At 36.2% G+C, this 17,888-nt stretch overlaps 1 protein-coding gene across 1 annotated transcript; it reads right to left on the bottom strand.

Moving 5' to 3' along the window:
• Positions 1-4,049: 4,049 nt before the first annotated feature.
• Positions 4,050-4,463, bottom strand: LOC140888715 (uncharacterized). The gene has a single exon (XM_073296411.1). It carries the CDS (start codon positions 4,461-4,463, stop codon positions 4,050-4,052), a length of 414 nt encoding a protein of 137 aa, XP_073152512.1.
• Positions 4,464-17,888: the final 13,425 nt, after the last annotated feature.

Raw genomic sequence — 17,888 nt, 5'->3', positions numbered from 1 at the left:
TTTAATGAAGAAATCTTCCCAGTGTTAGGGGGAGAAAAGAAACACATCGAAAAAGAAATCACATGGTATGTACCATCATTGTTACATTTGGATCCAAGGACCAAACAATGTGAGAAAGATGTACAGCAAATTGTGCACATGCAAAGAATTGCAAATCAAATGCCAAATGCATTTGCAGACACAAAAGGGGTAACAAAATCATATATACATGCTGTAAATGCTCCTGCTCGAATTGAAATTCCAAAGAAACAAATTGAAGACACTCATGATGTCATAAAACGCTTGAAGCGTGGAAGACCAGTCGGTTCCAAGGATAAAAATCCTCGGAAAAGAAAAGGCATAGAGAAACACGACGATCATAAAATAGAAAATGGTGTTCCAGAAGAATCACCTGATGATGAAAATATTCTGTCAGAACCACAAACTGACGAGAATCGTGAAATCTCTATCAATTATATTAATACTGGAAAAATATGGAACCGAAAAGACATAAAAGATATTGATGAGATATTTTCTTATAATGTGGCTTGTGACATCGTAAATGAAAATGAGGATCATGAACCAAAATCTTTTTGTGAATGTAAAACTCGTCATAATTGGGCCAAATGGAAAGATGACATCCAGGTTGAATTGGATTCGCTGAATAAACGTAATGTTTTTGGACCTATAGTCCTCACACCTGAAGGTGTAAAACCTGTTGGATACAAATGGGTTTTTATTCGAAAGCGAAATGAGAAAAATGAAATAGTCAGATATAAAGCTAGACTTGTTGCACAAGGTTTTTCTCAAAGGCCTGGAATTGATTATGAAGAAACGTATTCTCCTGTTATGGATGCAATTACGTTTCGATATTTGATTAGTTTGGCAGTGTCTGAAAATTTGGAAATGTGTCTTAGGGATGTTGTTACAGCTTACTTATACGGATCACTTGATAGTGATATATACATGAAAATCCCTGAAGGATTTAAGATGCCTGAAGCACAAAGTTCAAAACCCAGAGAATTTTATTCTGTAAAATTGCAAAGATCATTATATGGGTTGAAGCAATCAGGCCGAATGTGGTATAATCGGCTAAGTGATCACTTGATGAAAAAGGGATATGTAAATGATCCAATATGCCCTTGTGTTTTCATCAAGAAAACAACATCCGGATGTGTAATTATTGCTGTATATGTTGATGATTTAAACATCATTGGAACGAATAAAGAAATTCAAGAAGTTATGATGTACTTGAAGGAAGAATTCGAAATGAAGGATCTTGGAAAAACCAAGTATTGTCTGGGTTTGCAAATCGAACAAAAAAAATGTGGAATTTTTGTTCACCAGGAAAATTATACAGAAAAGATCCTTAAACGTTTTAATATGGATAAATCAAATCCATTAAGTACTCCAATGGTTGTAAGATCATTAAACATAGAAAAGGATCCATTTCGTCCATGTGGAGATGATGAAGTTATTCTTGGTCCAGAAGTATCATATCTAAGTGCTATTGGTGCCCTTATGTATCTTGCAAATTGCACTAGACCTGATATATCTTTTGCTGTAAATTTATTGGCAAGATTCAGTTCATATCCAACAAAGAGGCACTGGAACGGAATTAAACATATATTTCGTTATCTACGAGGAACAACAGATTTGGGACTTTTGTACTCAAAAGACACCAATCAAAGTATTATTGGTTATGCTGATGCTGGATATTTATCTAATCCACATAAGACACGTTCTCAAACCGGATATGTATTTACTCGTGGAGGCACCGCAATTTCTTGGCATTCACAGAAACAAACACTCGTAACAACTTCATCAAATCACGCTGAGATTATTGCGCTATATGAAGCAAGCCGTGAATATGTTTGGCTAAAATCAATGACACAACATATCCAAACTTCTTGTGGATTATCAGTAGACAAGAAGCCTGTGACGTTGTATGAAGACAATGCTGCATGTATTGCTCAAATGAAAGAAGGATACATCAAAAGTGTCAGAACAAAACATATACCCCCAAAGTTCTTTGCCTACACTCAAGAACTTGAGAAGAATAAAGATATTGATATCTGTTATATTCAATCAAGTGAGTACTCATCAGATCTCTTTACAAAGGCACTTCCCACGACGATATTCAGAAAGCATATATACAACATTGGGATGCGCAATCTGCGGAATATGTGAAGAATCACTCATGTTAACATGAGGGGGAGTTTACGTGGCTGCACTCTTTTTCCCTTACTATAGTTTTTATCCCACTGGATTTTTCCTAGTAAGGTTTTTAACGAGGCAGTATAAAACACGTAATGAAGACAGTCATCATATCACGATCATCATCACAAGGGGGAGTGTTGAAAAATATTATTATTATTAATATTATGTTGAATATTGAATGTTGAATGTTGAATATTGAGTTGTAAAATGTGGAAAATTAGTGTGTGATGATGTAGATGATGATGTATTTATTTTTGGACTAATCTCAAATGTGGATCTATAAATAGGTCTTCATTTGTGATGAAAAATACAATTGAATTAAGAGAAAAATATTTGTGAAGTGTAGAGTTTGATATATTTTGAGTTTTGGAGTTTTTACTTTTTACCATAAATTTTTACTTTTTCACAACAATTTACACTTTTCCGCATGTGCGAAGATTATATAATATTTTATCGAAATTATATTGTTTAAAAAAAAATCAATATGACTCTCTCCCACTTTGAAGCCCAAATATAACGAGCCCAAGAACTATTTGGGCTTTCGAAAAGCCCTCTCCAACTTCCAACCCAAATAGATCAGCTGCCCCATATTCTCTTAACACCACCGCAACACACAACTCCATTATCATCATCAAATCCTGGAGCCACAGAATGAACCAGAACCCAATTTACATCAACAAAACGGATTCAACAACCCCTCTCTGGAAGTGGAAGGGAATCGAGCTCCAGCAGAGAAAGCCCGAGAGCAAGCTGTCGACGGTGACTGAATTCTTCGGCGAAAGCGGACGGAAGCTCAACGACGTCGTCTTGGGCCCCGGAGTCGGCGCTGGGGTCGGCTGCGGCGTCGGTCTCGGGCTGGGAGTAGTTGGAGGAGCGGGGTTCGGTGGTTGGGGTTGGAACCAACTGAGTCCCGTGTTCGGGGTTGGAATTGGATGCGGCGTGGGCGTGGGCGTGGGATTTGGGCAGGGGTTTGGTGCGGGCTTCAGCTTGGAGTCCCTTAAATCTCATTTCTCGAAGACGAAGAGGAAACCGAAATCAAAGAGACGGCTCTGAAATCAAAATTGCTGCGAAGCTGAAAGGATTGAGTTTGAGTGAAGTGAAGTGATTCCATTGATATGATGAAAACGTGATTTGCTTCACGATTCAATTGTTTTATTTTTTAAATAATTGGTTGAATTTAGTGGAAGACTTTTTATGTTATTAATTAATTTACGGGTGTCCTGTTTTTATTGATACGTATTAAATTTATTGGGGAAAAAAAACAATAATGGAGATTTATATTTAACATGTAAATTGAATTTAACGCTAAATGATTTATTATATTATTTATTTAATAGATATCATATAGCATATAATAGCCATATTTATTCATGATGATTGCAATTAACGACTCCACGAAGCTAAAAAACTCTCAATAACAATTAGGGGTGCAAAGCTCGACTCGAGTACCAAATTTATTACTCGATTGAGCTCGAGTTCAGCCGAGACTACTCGAGCTCGATTCGGCTCGATTACACCCCTAATACCAATAAACGAGGTAGAATATTTGATCTTATCTATACATGCATTGTCTTAATAGTGTAGAAATTTATTAATATATGTAAGGTCCATTGAAAAAATAATGGACCCATCGTTATGTTAAGCATCTCATCAACTGTCTTTTAATATATACTAGTATTTCACTCATGCGATGCACGGATTATATCTTGTGTATAATATAATTAAATTGGATTAAATTTATATTTCAAATATAAAAGTAAAATATAAACAAATTTAAAAAATTAATTATTTGTATGTACTAAAAGGTATTAATTATCATCATAAGATAAGAAATATATAAAACATTATATTTAAAAAAATGTTACACCTGCTTTAACATTTCCAAATATTGTATTCTTTCGAACATCTATAATCAAGGCATCCAAATTCATTTTAAAGATTCTGGAGACAATATCCGGACGATCTTCGGCTCTCAATCCTCGAGCCTCGATAAATCTCATAATTTCTGGCCATTTTGGATTACACGTAAATGTAATGAACAAATCTGGATATCCAGCCCACTTACATAGAGCTTTGGCATCTTGGTAATTCTGAATTATATATCTTGCACTTCCAGTAAAAGAAGAAGGCAAGATAATACGTTTTCTTTGTGTAGATGCATTTGTTTCATCACGCAAAAGCGCATCATGAAGACCTTTGTGCATTTCACATCTCAATTGTTTTTTATGCATCCGAACATATGTCAACCTTCCAGATTCAACCATTGTGTATGCATCAACAATAAATTGTTGAAAAAGTTTTCTCGAAGGCAAAATACTTGAAAATTCGATGTCCCTATCATGCAGTCGATAGGCAAAAATTCTCTTATATTCACTTTTTTTCTACCTCCAACACTTGACTTGGATTCTGAGAATGGAATATCTTCTCGATAACCATCCACACCATAGGGAGAAAAGTATAGGATACTGGAGAGATATATGCAGGATTCAACTCATTGATATGTTTTAGTTGACCAATTTGTGTTTCTACTAAAATATCTCTGTCTCCCAAAGCCTCATTAAAATATCCCACGATTAATGCAGCAACCTCGAAAATAGAAGGAAGATTATATCGTTTTTCATCCTTATCTATTCTCCCAATCAGCTGTAATTTAATATCGGATTTTACTTCTACCATCATTCTTTCTTTGATCATCCGAAAAGACTTGACCAAAACATTATTTTCATCTAACATGATCTTCAAATCAGAGGCTATCTCCAGATGCAGATTATTTGTGTCACTGTTTTTTCTGAAAAATATGTTTATTCGATATAAATGAATATTTTCTAATAAATTGACAAATACGATAAATACAAAATAAGACATATTTTAAGGCATATCTGACAGTAGAAATTCGATTAGTAATTTCATTTTCTATGTCGTAAATATATAACTGCGCAAACTTCGGAGATGCACCTTCACATGGAAGTATGCTTCCAATTAAATGATAATTTTGACCATGAAGTTTAAACACTGAAGCGGAGCCACCTTGATTTAAACTTGAATCTATCTTCCCTTCCATCGACGTGAAATAAAACATACTAATGTACGATATGATATTCTCAAGAAATTGTTTGCTTTTATCATCCACTTCATTTAAAAAATCATGCAATACTTCATGATGTTTTTTTTAAGGAGGAAGTTGCATTTTTCCTTGCATACAACACATGGAGTATTTAGAATTTTGAGATTTTTTAAAGGAGGAAGTTGTATTTTCCCTTGCATAACCTTTCTTCATACCAGAATATCGCACCACAAAAATCACATCTGTATATTGGATTTCCTATATCCCAGTAATCTATATAAAAAAGGACGTTGTTAACACACACATATTCCAAAAAAAAAAATTGAAAAATATGTAACATAAAAAAATTAAATATGTTATAACTGAAAAATAAAAAAAATTCTTTTATAAATTTGAATAAAACAACATAAACTTGTTTTAAACTAAAACAACATAAAACCAATATAATATAATTTTACCAATGGATGATTTTGAGATATTTTTGTCGAGATTGTCATGACTATGTTGAATGTCCAATATGTTAACTTAATTATTTGAATTGAATCAAATTCAACTGCAAAAAAAAAAAAAACGTTATTAATTGATGATTATACTTATATCTTAAATATAATATCTTAAAATTAGGAAAAAAAACAAGTGTAGTTATTAAAAAATTATATTGATAAACAAACGACAGTTTGTTGCCAGTATTAACAGCAGAGAGAGAAATCATCATCAATCGTTAGATCAATCATATCTGATTTATTTTTAGTTGAGCTGCTAGACATTTAAGAAGAAGAATCTATATCAACTAAGCTCGATGAAGTAGCTGCACGTATACCGATGTTAAAAAAAACAAATATAATAATTTGAGTAGACAAATAACAAAAAATAACGCATGAAAAAAATATCATACCATTTGTGATATCACTTAATGGATATTTTGATGTTGTCAATACCATCTTATTTTATGTTGGCTGAAAACAGTTTTATTATATGTTAATTCTTTATATTGATTATTTGCATCATGTTATGTATGTTACATCTTGATTTATCAACACTTTGAGATGTTGCTTTTAATTATAAACGATTTTAGGTAATTCTTTATATTGATTATTTGGCTGGATTTTACTATATTTGGCAAAAACTCAGTTATTATATAAATATTCTAGACGACGCTCTTTTAAAAAGTTTGAAAATGTAATATATATATATATATATATATATATTACATTTTCAAACTTTTTAAAAGAGCGTCGTCTAGAATATTTGGTGTATTGACTTTCCATAAATCTATATTATGTATTTTAATTAGAACCATGATATAAATTTACTTAACATATTCTAAAAAATAATTAACATTTTTAATCAAATTTATTAATCGACAAAAATTTTAATTTTTTGAAAAATATTTATTTTTAAAAAATTCTGATAGAAAAATAATATATGATTTTTTATAATATCTTTATATATTCTTTTTATTAGTAAGAGTTATCTCAATCAAGATAAAGAATTTAATGTAATCACATAAAATTGGTATGTCCATTTAAAGATTATCTCAAATGATATAAGTATTTCTTATAAATATGGTAAATATTTTAAAACGAATCAATTTTTTTCTGCAAATAATATTATCTTATGTATTTTTTTAAGCAAATTTAACCTCCTTAATTCTGTAAACTTTCTAAATTTTAATTCTAAAATAGTTAAATTGTATTATTTATGGAACATTTTATATGTAATTGAGAAATATTCTAAATTCGTTGTATTATTATTGAAATATAGCATTTATTAAAATTTCCCATATATGTGGTACTTAGTTTCAAAATTTGATTTGAAGCAAATTTTCAGACGAATTTTGACCCATATAAATTTTAATTATAAATTACAAAAATTTTATCATTTATTGAAAATTTTATATATAATTGGGAAATATTCAAAATTTTGTTGTATTATTATTATTATTATTATTATTATTATTATTATTTTTATTATTATTATTATTATAGCATTTATTGAAGATCATATATATGATAATTTTTTAAAAAGTTTGTTTGTTGGCGTTGGGAGCATGTATTCAGACGAATTTAATTCCGTATAAAATTGTTTATGAAGCAAATTCGAAATAATAAATGAAAAAAATTGTTATATAATACATTTGTACATTATTATTTATAGTATTGTAAGAGATTTTGAAATATATATGAACTCAAATAATTAATTATATTTGTATAAAGTGATTAAGCAAATTTTAAATTAAAAATTGATTTATTATTATATTTATAGTATTAATTAATATCTACCAATTTAATCGTAAGTTTTTGGCAAATCAAATTATTATAAAGTAAGTTAATTTGAATCAATTATATTTGTGCATTATATATATAGATATATATTAAAATGAAAACTATTTCTAAATAAGTAATATTTAAAATGAATTTTGGTGCATTAAACATATAAATAGAATTAAATAAAGTTTGTGTAATGCCCCGATTTTATTATAATTGAGTTTAATCGAGATAATCAGAATTTTTAGTGATTGAAGATCGTTTTGATATTTAGCAGGGGGTTACTTTGAAACTTTGGATAAATAAAGGAGTGAAATGCAAAAGTTGGATTTAATATATTATCTCATGCAAGTTGACCCATCCCTCCATCACTTCACTATCTTTCCTCTCCCTTCTCCTCTCCTTTTCGTACGTACTGTTGGAAGCCATGGGAGACGACATTTCAAGCATCCTTTCCGTTTGATTCGCTCGATCCGACCGTTAGATTTTATTTCCGAGTTGAGATTCACGATCATCGCAACGAGGGCTTCTTTTAGACGTAAGTTTTGCTATGATCTCTTGAACTTCGATTTTGTTAAGTTGTCAAAATTTGATAATATTGGAGTATGTCGTTCTTGAGCTAGTATAGATCGTGTATTCGAAGTCGATTTGGAAAAAGAACGAATTTTGGATTTTATATGATTTTTGAGGCATTAATTCGAGAATGAGGTCTTGGTTTTGGTTGGATTTTTGATTGATTGGTTAGTTGAGAAGTTTATATGAGTTGATTGGAGTTGTTTATTGTTATTGGAGATTTTTGGTTTGACCGTTTATAGTCGTTATGCCGTCGAAATCGAGTTTTGGATTATCGTTTGTTTGTTCGGTTCATTTTCGAGTTTGTTTGAAGTTGGATTGTCACCGAATCCGTATGATCTTCATTTTCAGATTTTGGATTGGAGTTTCGGGTTTGAATCGAACTTGGAAGTTGAATCGAATCGAGAGTTGAAGACGGTATATTGATTGAATTTCTTTGTTTTGAATTGTTGTGATTTGGTTGATTATTTATTTGAGTTCGTTATTATTTTCAAATTTGAATCCTCGACGGACTCGAAAGGTAAAAGATGACTTTGAATTGAATGGGGTTGAATACTCGAGTTCGATTGATTCTCGAGCCCCGAAAATCACATACTGCATGTTATTTGCTTATATGAACTTGATTGATTATTTTATTTGCACTTGCATTCATATTTAGCCGAATATTCGATTCATTTTAAAATAGAAGGTTTAGGGAGCTATATTGAAGTGGTCTTGGATTTTGAGATTTTTCAAGTGCCAGAATACTTCTTATAGTTGCTATAAAGTCTAGGGGTTGAGTTGAACGACTTTCACCCCGAATGGGTGTGTCGGTGAGTTGTTGTGAAGACTTGGCCCCGGGATCCCAACTGAATACCGATTGATACTTCGATTATCTGACTTGATAGTCCCGAGCTTTGAAGCCATGCATACATTCACTTTCTTTTGAGTTATTGATGATTGTTACATTTCGATATGAGATGTTTAACCGATATTGTATGTCTGTCTCTTTTACTTAGAAATTATATTTCTAACCGGTTTATCCGGATGTTGTCTTTGTTTGTATGTGTACTTGGCAACAGGAGCATCAGGAGCTGGACCTAGTCGTTTGGGTTAGCTCGGGGTGAGATGATAGAAGTGAGACTTCGTGTGTCGTAGAGTTGCTTTTGGACTTGTATTCTATTTTGTTTAGTCGAACGATTACTACCGTCGAACTTGTATTGTTAAACATCGTTCTGTTGGTGTTTCGAACGCCTTATTTCATGTTTAAGCTATGATTGGAACCTTGGTTGTTTAGATTATCATTTTGAGCTTGTAGAGTCAATATTTTCTTGTCCAGGATTCAGCAACCCGAGGACAACGCGCGGGCGCGCGTCCATGACACGCGGGCACGCGTGGCTGGCCGAGAAGTATGCGCGGGCGTGCAACTTGGCGAGCGGGCGCGCCTCATTGTGCAGAATTTTTGGTTTTCTGCCCGAGGGCTATGCGCGGGCGCACGAGTTTTACCGCACGGGCGCGCATGGTGGACGAGGGGCATGCGCGGGCGCGCGTGAGTTCCTTTAAAAAAAAAATAATAAAATTTTGATTCGTTTTTACGCTGCTCATCGTGTTTGATTTTGTTTAATTATTCGAGAATAGAAGATTAGAAACGGGGTCTCACATTAACTGGTATCAGAGCGATAAGATTCTTGGAGTCGAACTAGAGCGAGCGGGATAGATCGAGTCCGCATGAATTGAACTCTCGCATGTGATTGATTTATTTAAATGGTTATTTTTAAATACGTGCGAACATGCTTTATTGATTCTTGAATTAATTGAATTACATGAGTTGTGATTTAATTTATAAAGCATGAATTACGTTATATGTATTTGTCCTTGTGCTATTATCTGTTCTCGTATATCATTGAGATTCATGAGTACTCAGAGCAGAGTTTTGGACACCGAGGTTATGAGATTGAGAATAAGTTTGAGATATTGTGTCCTAACCCTTGATATCAGATGGCACCTCGACGATCTTTGAGAAGGAATCAACCACCTTTGACTCCTCCTTCTACTGAGAATCCGCCGCCAGTGATAACTCCTCAGAATGATCAGGGTAGTACTGGAATGGATCAGTTTGATGCAACTGCAACCCCGATGGAGACTCTACTGAAGAGGTTTCGATCTTTCCGACCGCCTACTTTAACGGGTACCGAGAACTCCGTTGCTTGTGAAAGTTGGCTAGATGAAATGGATGAGCTCTTCGATTCCCTCGACTATACCGATGATCGCAGAATCAAGTTAGTCAGTCATCAGTTGCAGGGTGTTGCTAAGAATTGGTGGACCACAACCAAGAGAGCGAATGAGAATAGAGGCACCGCCATCACTTGAAATCTGTTCAAGACTGAATTCTACAAGCGTTTCTGAAACGACCCTAACTCTATAATTAATAAATAAATATGCGGAAAAATTTTTTTATTATTATATATACTTACTAAATAAAGTATTGTACATATACGCCCATACGTATATGAACAGAATAAAAAGATTTAAAATAACTAAATAAATAAACAAATAAATACTTAAATAAAAATGCATTCTTAAAAATAAAATAAATATCTGAGTCAAACATTTAATTAAAAAAATACTGCATAAATAAAATGTATAAAATTTGCATGCACTGAAAATAGTTAATAAAATATTCTAAACTCACAACCACTGACAAATAATAAAAATATATCATGCCGACATAAATAAAACATGCATGTGACTCAAACATCTATCACGGTCACGGGGTCACTGCATGTCCGCTCATACGTCCTCGCCTCCGGTGGGAGCTACATCCTCCTCTATGAACTCACCTGCACCATACCAGTGTAGTGAGCCTAGAGGCCCAACATGCTAACATAACAAGGGTTTAAAATAATTTAAAACAATTAAATACTAATACATACATATACATGAATGAGCATGCTTAAAAATTACATAACATAACTTAACTTAAATGAACTTAAATATCATAATCATACGTAATACATAAACATTGTTGAACAATTAATTTTCTAACATCGCATGGTTGTATCCGTAGTGTAACCTTAAATCATACATTAAATACTGATCAGCGTGAAAACCAACGTACGTGGCCGGTGATGAATCACCTCTTAAATTGGCAGTAAACTGCCCTTCAATCATATGGGGACGAATCCCCCTTAAATTGTCACACTACTTCAACTTCCAACATAAAATATTTTCTTGCTCAACCTTAAACATTAAATTATGCATAAAATATTATTTCATGAATGCATGTACTTGAATAAAATGTGTGTCCTTCATATATATTTAATTAAATTTCTTACTAACATATAAATATTAAAATAACTTAAATGCATAAAAATAATTAAATATATAATCAGGACACATGCAAATTTTCTCATGGATTGTACTGGACTGTTGGCTCTAACACTCAAGCCCATTTACTTAAATATGGCCCATTAACATACTTAAGCCCAATATCTTAAACTTTAAGCCCAAATAATTATTCTAAGCCCAATTAAATTAATAAAGCCCATTAAAATACCCTAAGCCCAATAACAACTTAAACTGGCCCAATGGGCCCAAAAACCCAAAGACTGGCCCAATAACTTTTATGGGCTCAAAACCCATAAAATTAATGGACTAACTTAATTAAAATTTTAAAAGTCCAAATAAAATTATTTGGGAGTCCAAATAATTTTATTTCAAATTAATTGACTCAAAAACCCATTAATTCATAAAATATTTTAAAAATAAAAAGACTCGAGCCCGGCCCACCAAACCCGGACCCGGACCCACTTAACCCGACCCACTAACCTACTGACCCGACCCGGACCCCTCAGACCCGACCCGGACCACCCCTAACCCGAAACCCCTCCTAGCTTTCCCACAGCCGCGAGCAGCAGCCTTCCGGGGCAGTTGCCGCCATGCTCCGGCCGTCCCCTGGCCGGAGCACCACCACCTACCTCTAGCCCTCTTCAAGACGTTTCCAACCATGTAAGAACCAGCCCAAACCATCAAGTATAGAGGGAGAACGAAGCTCTGCAAAACTGCCTACCCGCAGCTCGCGCGCAGACAGGAGCAGCTGTGGCGTTTTGCTTTGTTCTTGAGATTCCGACCACCTAAAATCGCGAAACCAATTGCAAAACTCAGACAACATCTAGTAGGTTCCAACCCAACAAACCTCACCCAAAATAGTGGCCTGAGGAGGGAGAACGAACCATTCTACCAGAAGCCAAAAACCTGCGCGCGATTTGCTTGGCTCCAGAAGACATGGCTTCGACTCCAGCCCATTACAGCCCCACAAATCTGACCAAACCCAATCCTAGGGACCCTTGGACCCCCTCTGAACCGTGGACAGCAGCCATGCACAATCCATGCAAGAAAAACGTGAGTATGCAAACCAAAACAATGCAAGAACAAGGTGCAACGTCCAAAACCGAAATTTTCTGGAAAAATATTGGAAAAGTTTGATGTATACACGATACCCACATGCATATACTGATATGGAGAAGAAAAGAGGAGGAAAAATCATGCCTTCCACCAAAGTAGTAGAGAAAACGAGAAGGCGACGAGTCCGGGACGACGGGGGCGATGACAACCGACTTGAACCTTCAAAAACGAGCTATGGAGTTCTTCAAGGATTGCTAGGTGAAGAAGATGAATATGGAGAATGGAGGGAGGCGGCTGATGGCTTGGTCGATGGGTTTGGGTAGATTAGGTTAGGGTTTTTAATATTTAAGAAAATAGGGTAATTAATATATTATTAAGGATATTAAATATATAGATAAAATATAACTTAACACAAAATTCTAAAATAAATATTTAAAAATCTGAAACATTAATAAAAATCCCGAAATTAAAATTAAGGGAATTTTTAAAAGTGATTAAAAGTCATTATCTTGGCTAATTTTGGATAAAAAGGACTCCTAAAATTATATAAAATTAAATACTTAAAATTTTGAGATAATAAAACTCAAAATAATATTTTAGGGCTCTAAAAAGGCTCATAAAATAATTTGGCTAGAAAGTTGTCATCTCGTCCGTCCACGGTCCCGTCTACGCGATCAAATAATTAAAATACTAAAAATCATAAAAATTTACTAATTATGGGTTAAAAGCTTAAAAATAAATTAAATCATGCACAAATAATTCACATAATTATTTAACCCATAAATCTAAAATTTAAATAATTAAATATCCTAATTATGCAGGCGGATTTATGTAATTAAAAATACCGGGTGTTACAATTCTCCCCCCCCTTAAATTGAATTTCGTCCTCGAAATTAAAGTACTTACCCGAACATCTCCGGGTAGCGAGTCCTCATATCCTCATCGGTCTCCCAAGTAGCTTCCTCCTCCGAGTGATTCAGCCACTGGACTCTGACCATCGGTATGACCCGCGTCCTAAGCCTCCGCTCCTCTCTAGCCAAAATCCGCACTGGTCTCTCCTCGTAAACAAGATCTGGTGGCAACTGTAAGGGCTCAAAATCCAATACATGCGACGGATTGGAGACATATCTCCGAAGCATGGATACATGGAAAACGTTGTGCACTGCCGCTAGCTCTGGAGGTAGAGCTAAACGATAGGCCAACGTGCCAACTCGCTCCAAGACCTCGAATGGCCCTATGTATCTCGGATTAAGCTTGCCTCTCCGCCCAAAACGCGTTACTCCCTTCATAGGTGACACCTTCAAGAATACGTGATCACCCACCGCGAATCTCCAAATCGCGTCGTCTGGCATCTGCATAACTCTTCTGCCGACTCTGCGCTGTCCTCATCCTGTCTCGAATCTGCGTCACCATGTCAGCTGTCTGCTGCACAATCTCCGGCCCCAACAAAATCCTCTCTCCAACCTCATCCCAATGCACCGGAGATCTGCATCTCCTCCCATAAAGTGCTGCATATGGAGCCATACCTATAGACGACTGAAAGCTGTTGTTATAGGTAAACTCCACTAATGGCAGTCTAGTCTCCCAAGATCCTCGGAAGTCGATGACACAAGCTCTCAGAAGATCCTCGAGAACCTGGATCACCCTCTCAGACTGACCATCTGTCTGGGGATGAAATGCTGTACTGAACAAAAGTCTCGTCCCCAAAGCTGTGTGCAGACTCTTCCAAAACGCTGATGTGAATCTCGGATCTCTGTCTGACACAATAGACACTGGTATGCCATGCAGTCTAACAATCTCTCTGATGTAAAGCTCTGCATACTGTGTCAAAGTATAAGTAGTCCTCACCGGCAAGAAATGAGCTGACTTGGTGAGTCTATCCACAATCACCCAAATCGCTGTACACCCTCTGGTACTCCTCGGTAAGCCAACCACAAAGTCCATCGTAATATTCTCCCACTTCCATTCCGGAATAGGGAGAGGTCTAAGAAGTCCTGCTGGACGCTGATGCTCTGCTTTGACTTGCTGACAAGTCAAGCACTCTGACACCACTCTCCCGATGTCACTCTTCATCCCGGGCCACCAATACGATAACTGTAAGCCTCGGTACATCTTCGTACTTCCGGGGTGAATGGAGTACGGAGATGCATGAGCCTCTGCTAGAATCTCGGCTCTCAACTGATCAACGTTCGGTACCCACATCCTCCCACGGTACTGAACGATGCCATCCTCCACTGTATACAAGAGATTACCTCTGGCCTCATCTCTCTGTCTCCATCGCTGTAGCTCCTCATCAGTGGACTGTCCCTCTCTAATCCGATCTCTCAACACTGGCTGCACCGTCAACACTGACAAGCTCGGTGCATGGCCACTCGGATAACACTCCAAGCCAAAACTCTGAATCTCGCTCTGTAGTGGTAACTGTACAGTCCAACATGATACCACCGACGACTTCCGACTCAAAGCATCGGCCGGATGGTAGCTAATGTCACAATCATAGTCCTTCACCAACTCCAACCATCTGCGTTGTCTCATGTTCAACTCCTTCTGTGTGAAGAAGTACTTGAGACTCTTGTGGTCTGTGAAAATCTTGCACTTCTTGCCATACAGATAGTGCCTCCAGATTTTCAAAGCGAAAACCACTGCTGCCAACTCCAAGTCATGCGTCGGATAATTCTGCTCATGAATCTTCAGCTGTCTCGACGCATACGCAATAACCTTACCACAATGCATAAGCACTGCGCCTAAACCTAGTTTAGACGCGTCGGTGTACACCACTAACTCCTCGTGTGGTACTGTCATCGCTAACACTGGTGCAGTAGTGAGTGCTTCCTTCAGCTGATTGAAGCTCCTCTGACAGTCTGAACTCCAGATAAACTTCGCATTCTTCTTGGTCAAGGAAGTCAAGGGTACTGCAATAGAGGAAAAACCCTTGATGAACTTCCTGTAATATCCGGCCAAACCCAAGAAACTGCGAATCTCTGAAGCATTCTTCGGAATACCCCAATTCTGCACTGCCTCAACCTTAGACTGATCAACTGCAATCCCATCTCTCGAAATAATGTGGCCAAGAAATGCCACCTGCTCAAGCCAAAACTCGCACTTGCTGAACTTGGCATACAAACGATGCTCCCTCAAAGTCTGCAAGGCTGTCTGAAGATGCTGTCTATGCTCCTCGATGCTCCTAGAATAGATCAAAATATCATCAATAAAGACTATGATGAACTGATCTAAATACGGCTGAAAGACTCGGTTCATGAGATCCATGAAAACCACTGGAGCATTGGTCATCCCAAAGGGCATCACTAAGAACTCGTAATGCCCATATCGTGTCTGGAAAGCAGTCTTGGACACATCTGCATCTCTAACACGTAACTGATGATAACCAGATCGCAGATCGATCTTGGAGAACACTGAAGCTCCCTGCAACTGGTCAAATAGATCCTCTATCCTCGGCAGTGGATACTTGTTCTTCACTGTGACTCTGTTAAGCTCTCGGTAGTCAATGCACAATCTCATGCTGCCGTCCTTCTTCTTCACAAACAACACTGGAGCTCCCCATGGAGAAAAGCTAGGGCGAACAAAGCCCTTCTCCAACAGCTCCTGAATCTGCTCCTTCAACTCTCTCATCTCTGTAGGAGCAAGTCGATACGGTGCCTTAGAGATAGGCACAGTATCCGGCAACAACTCAATACTGAACTCCACCTCTCTCACGGGTGGAACTCCTGCAACATCGTCAGGAAAAACATCTGGATAGTCACGTACCACCTCTATATCTGATAAAGATCTGCTAGAAATATCTGAGGTAGTAACCACACTAGCAAGAAAACCCTGACATCCATGGCGCAACAGTTTCCTCGCACGAACCAGTGATATCATCTGAGGAATACTGCTAGACTGAGATGCAAAGAAAGTAAACATCTCACCTCCTGTTGGCTTCACTGACACTGTCCTACGTCGGAAATCAATCGAAGCTCCATTAACTGATAGCCAGTCCATACCCAAAATCAAGTCAAACCCAGTCAATGGAAGAACCACTAGATCTGCTCGAATGGAGTGTCCCTGCAACTCCAATTCCAGATCCTGATAACACTAGTGGTAGTGATAATCTGTCCGGATGGCTTGGTAACATCGTAACCACTGTCTACAACCTCCGGTGAAATGCCTATCCGTCTGATAAAATCCCGGGAGATAAACGAATGCGTGGCTCCTGAATCCAGCAACGCACACGTGGAATTTCCTCCTACTAGAATTCTCCCTGCACGCAGAAAATATTTCCAAGTAGCTGCACCAAAATCTTAATTTACCCAATTTCACCCCTAAGGACTACTCGTCTCCGAGGCATATTGCATCACCCCATATTTCTTTACGTAAATCGCCATGCATAACTAAGTGGTTTAAAATTAATGCTAACTTAAATTCTAGAAATTTAAATCATACTATAAACATTAAAACTTACAGACCGGTAGCGTGGATTTCTGAGCTCGCATAGCAGTAGTGACCCCTCCAAGGACCGTGCTTTGATACCAACTGAAACGACCCTAACTCTATAATTAATAAATAAATATGCGGAAAAATTTTTTTATTATTATATATACTTACTAAATAAAGTATTGTACATATACGCCCATACGTATATGAACAGAATAAAAAGATTTAAAATAACTAAATAAATAAACAAATAAATACTTAAATAAAAATGCATTCTTAAAAATAAAATAAATATCTGAGTCAAACATTTAATTAAAAAAATACTGCATAAATAAAATGTATAAAATTTGCATGCACTGAAAATAGTTAATAAAATATTCTAAACTCACAACCACTGACAAATAATAAAAATATATCATGCCGACATAAATAAAACATGCATGTGACTCAAACATCTATCACGGTCACGGGGTCACTGCATGTCCGCTCATACGTCCTCGCCTCCGGTGGGAGCTACATCCTCCTCTATGAACTCACCTGCACCATACCAGTGTAGTGAGCCTAGAGGCCCAACATGCTAACATAACAAGGGTTTAAAATAATTTAAAACAATTAAATACTAATACATACATATACATGAATGAGCATGCTTAAAAATTACATAACATAACTTAACTTAAATGAACTTAAATATCATAATCATACGTAATACATAAACATTGTTGAACAATTAATTTTCTAACATCGCATGGTTGTATCCGTAGTGTAACCTTAAATCATACATTAAATACTGATCAGCGTGAAAACCAACGTACGTGGCCGGTGATGAATCACCTCTTAAATTGGCAGTAAACTGCCCTTCAATCATATGGGGACGAATCCCCCTTAAATTGTCACACTACTTCAACTTCCAACATAAAATATTTTCTTGCTCAACCTTAAACATTAAATTATGCATAAAATATTATTTC

This window comes from Henckelia pumila, chromosome 3 (assembly GCF_033568475.1).
Source record: "Henckelia pumila isolate YLH828 chromosome 3, ASM3356847v2, whole genome shotgun sequence".
Taxonomy (NCBI): domain Eukaryota; kingdom Viridiplantae; phylum Streptophyta; class Magnoliopsida; order Lamiales; family Gesneriaceae; genus Henckelia; species Henckelia pumila.
This window is presented reverse-complemented; position numbering and strand designations above follow the sequence as displayed.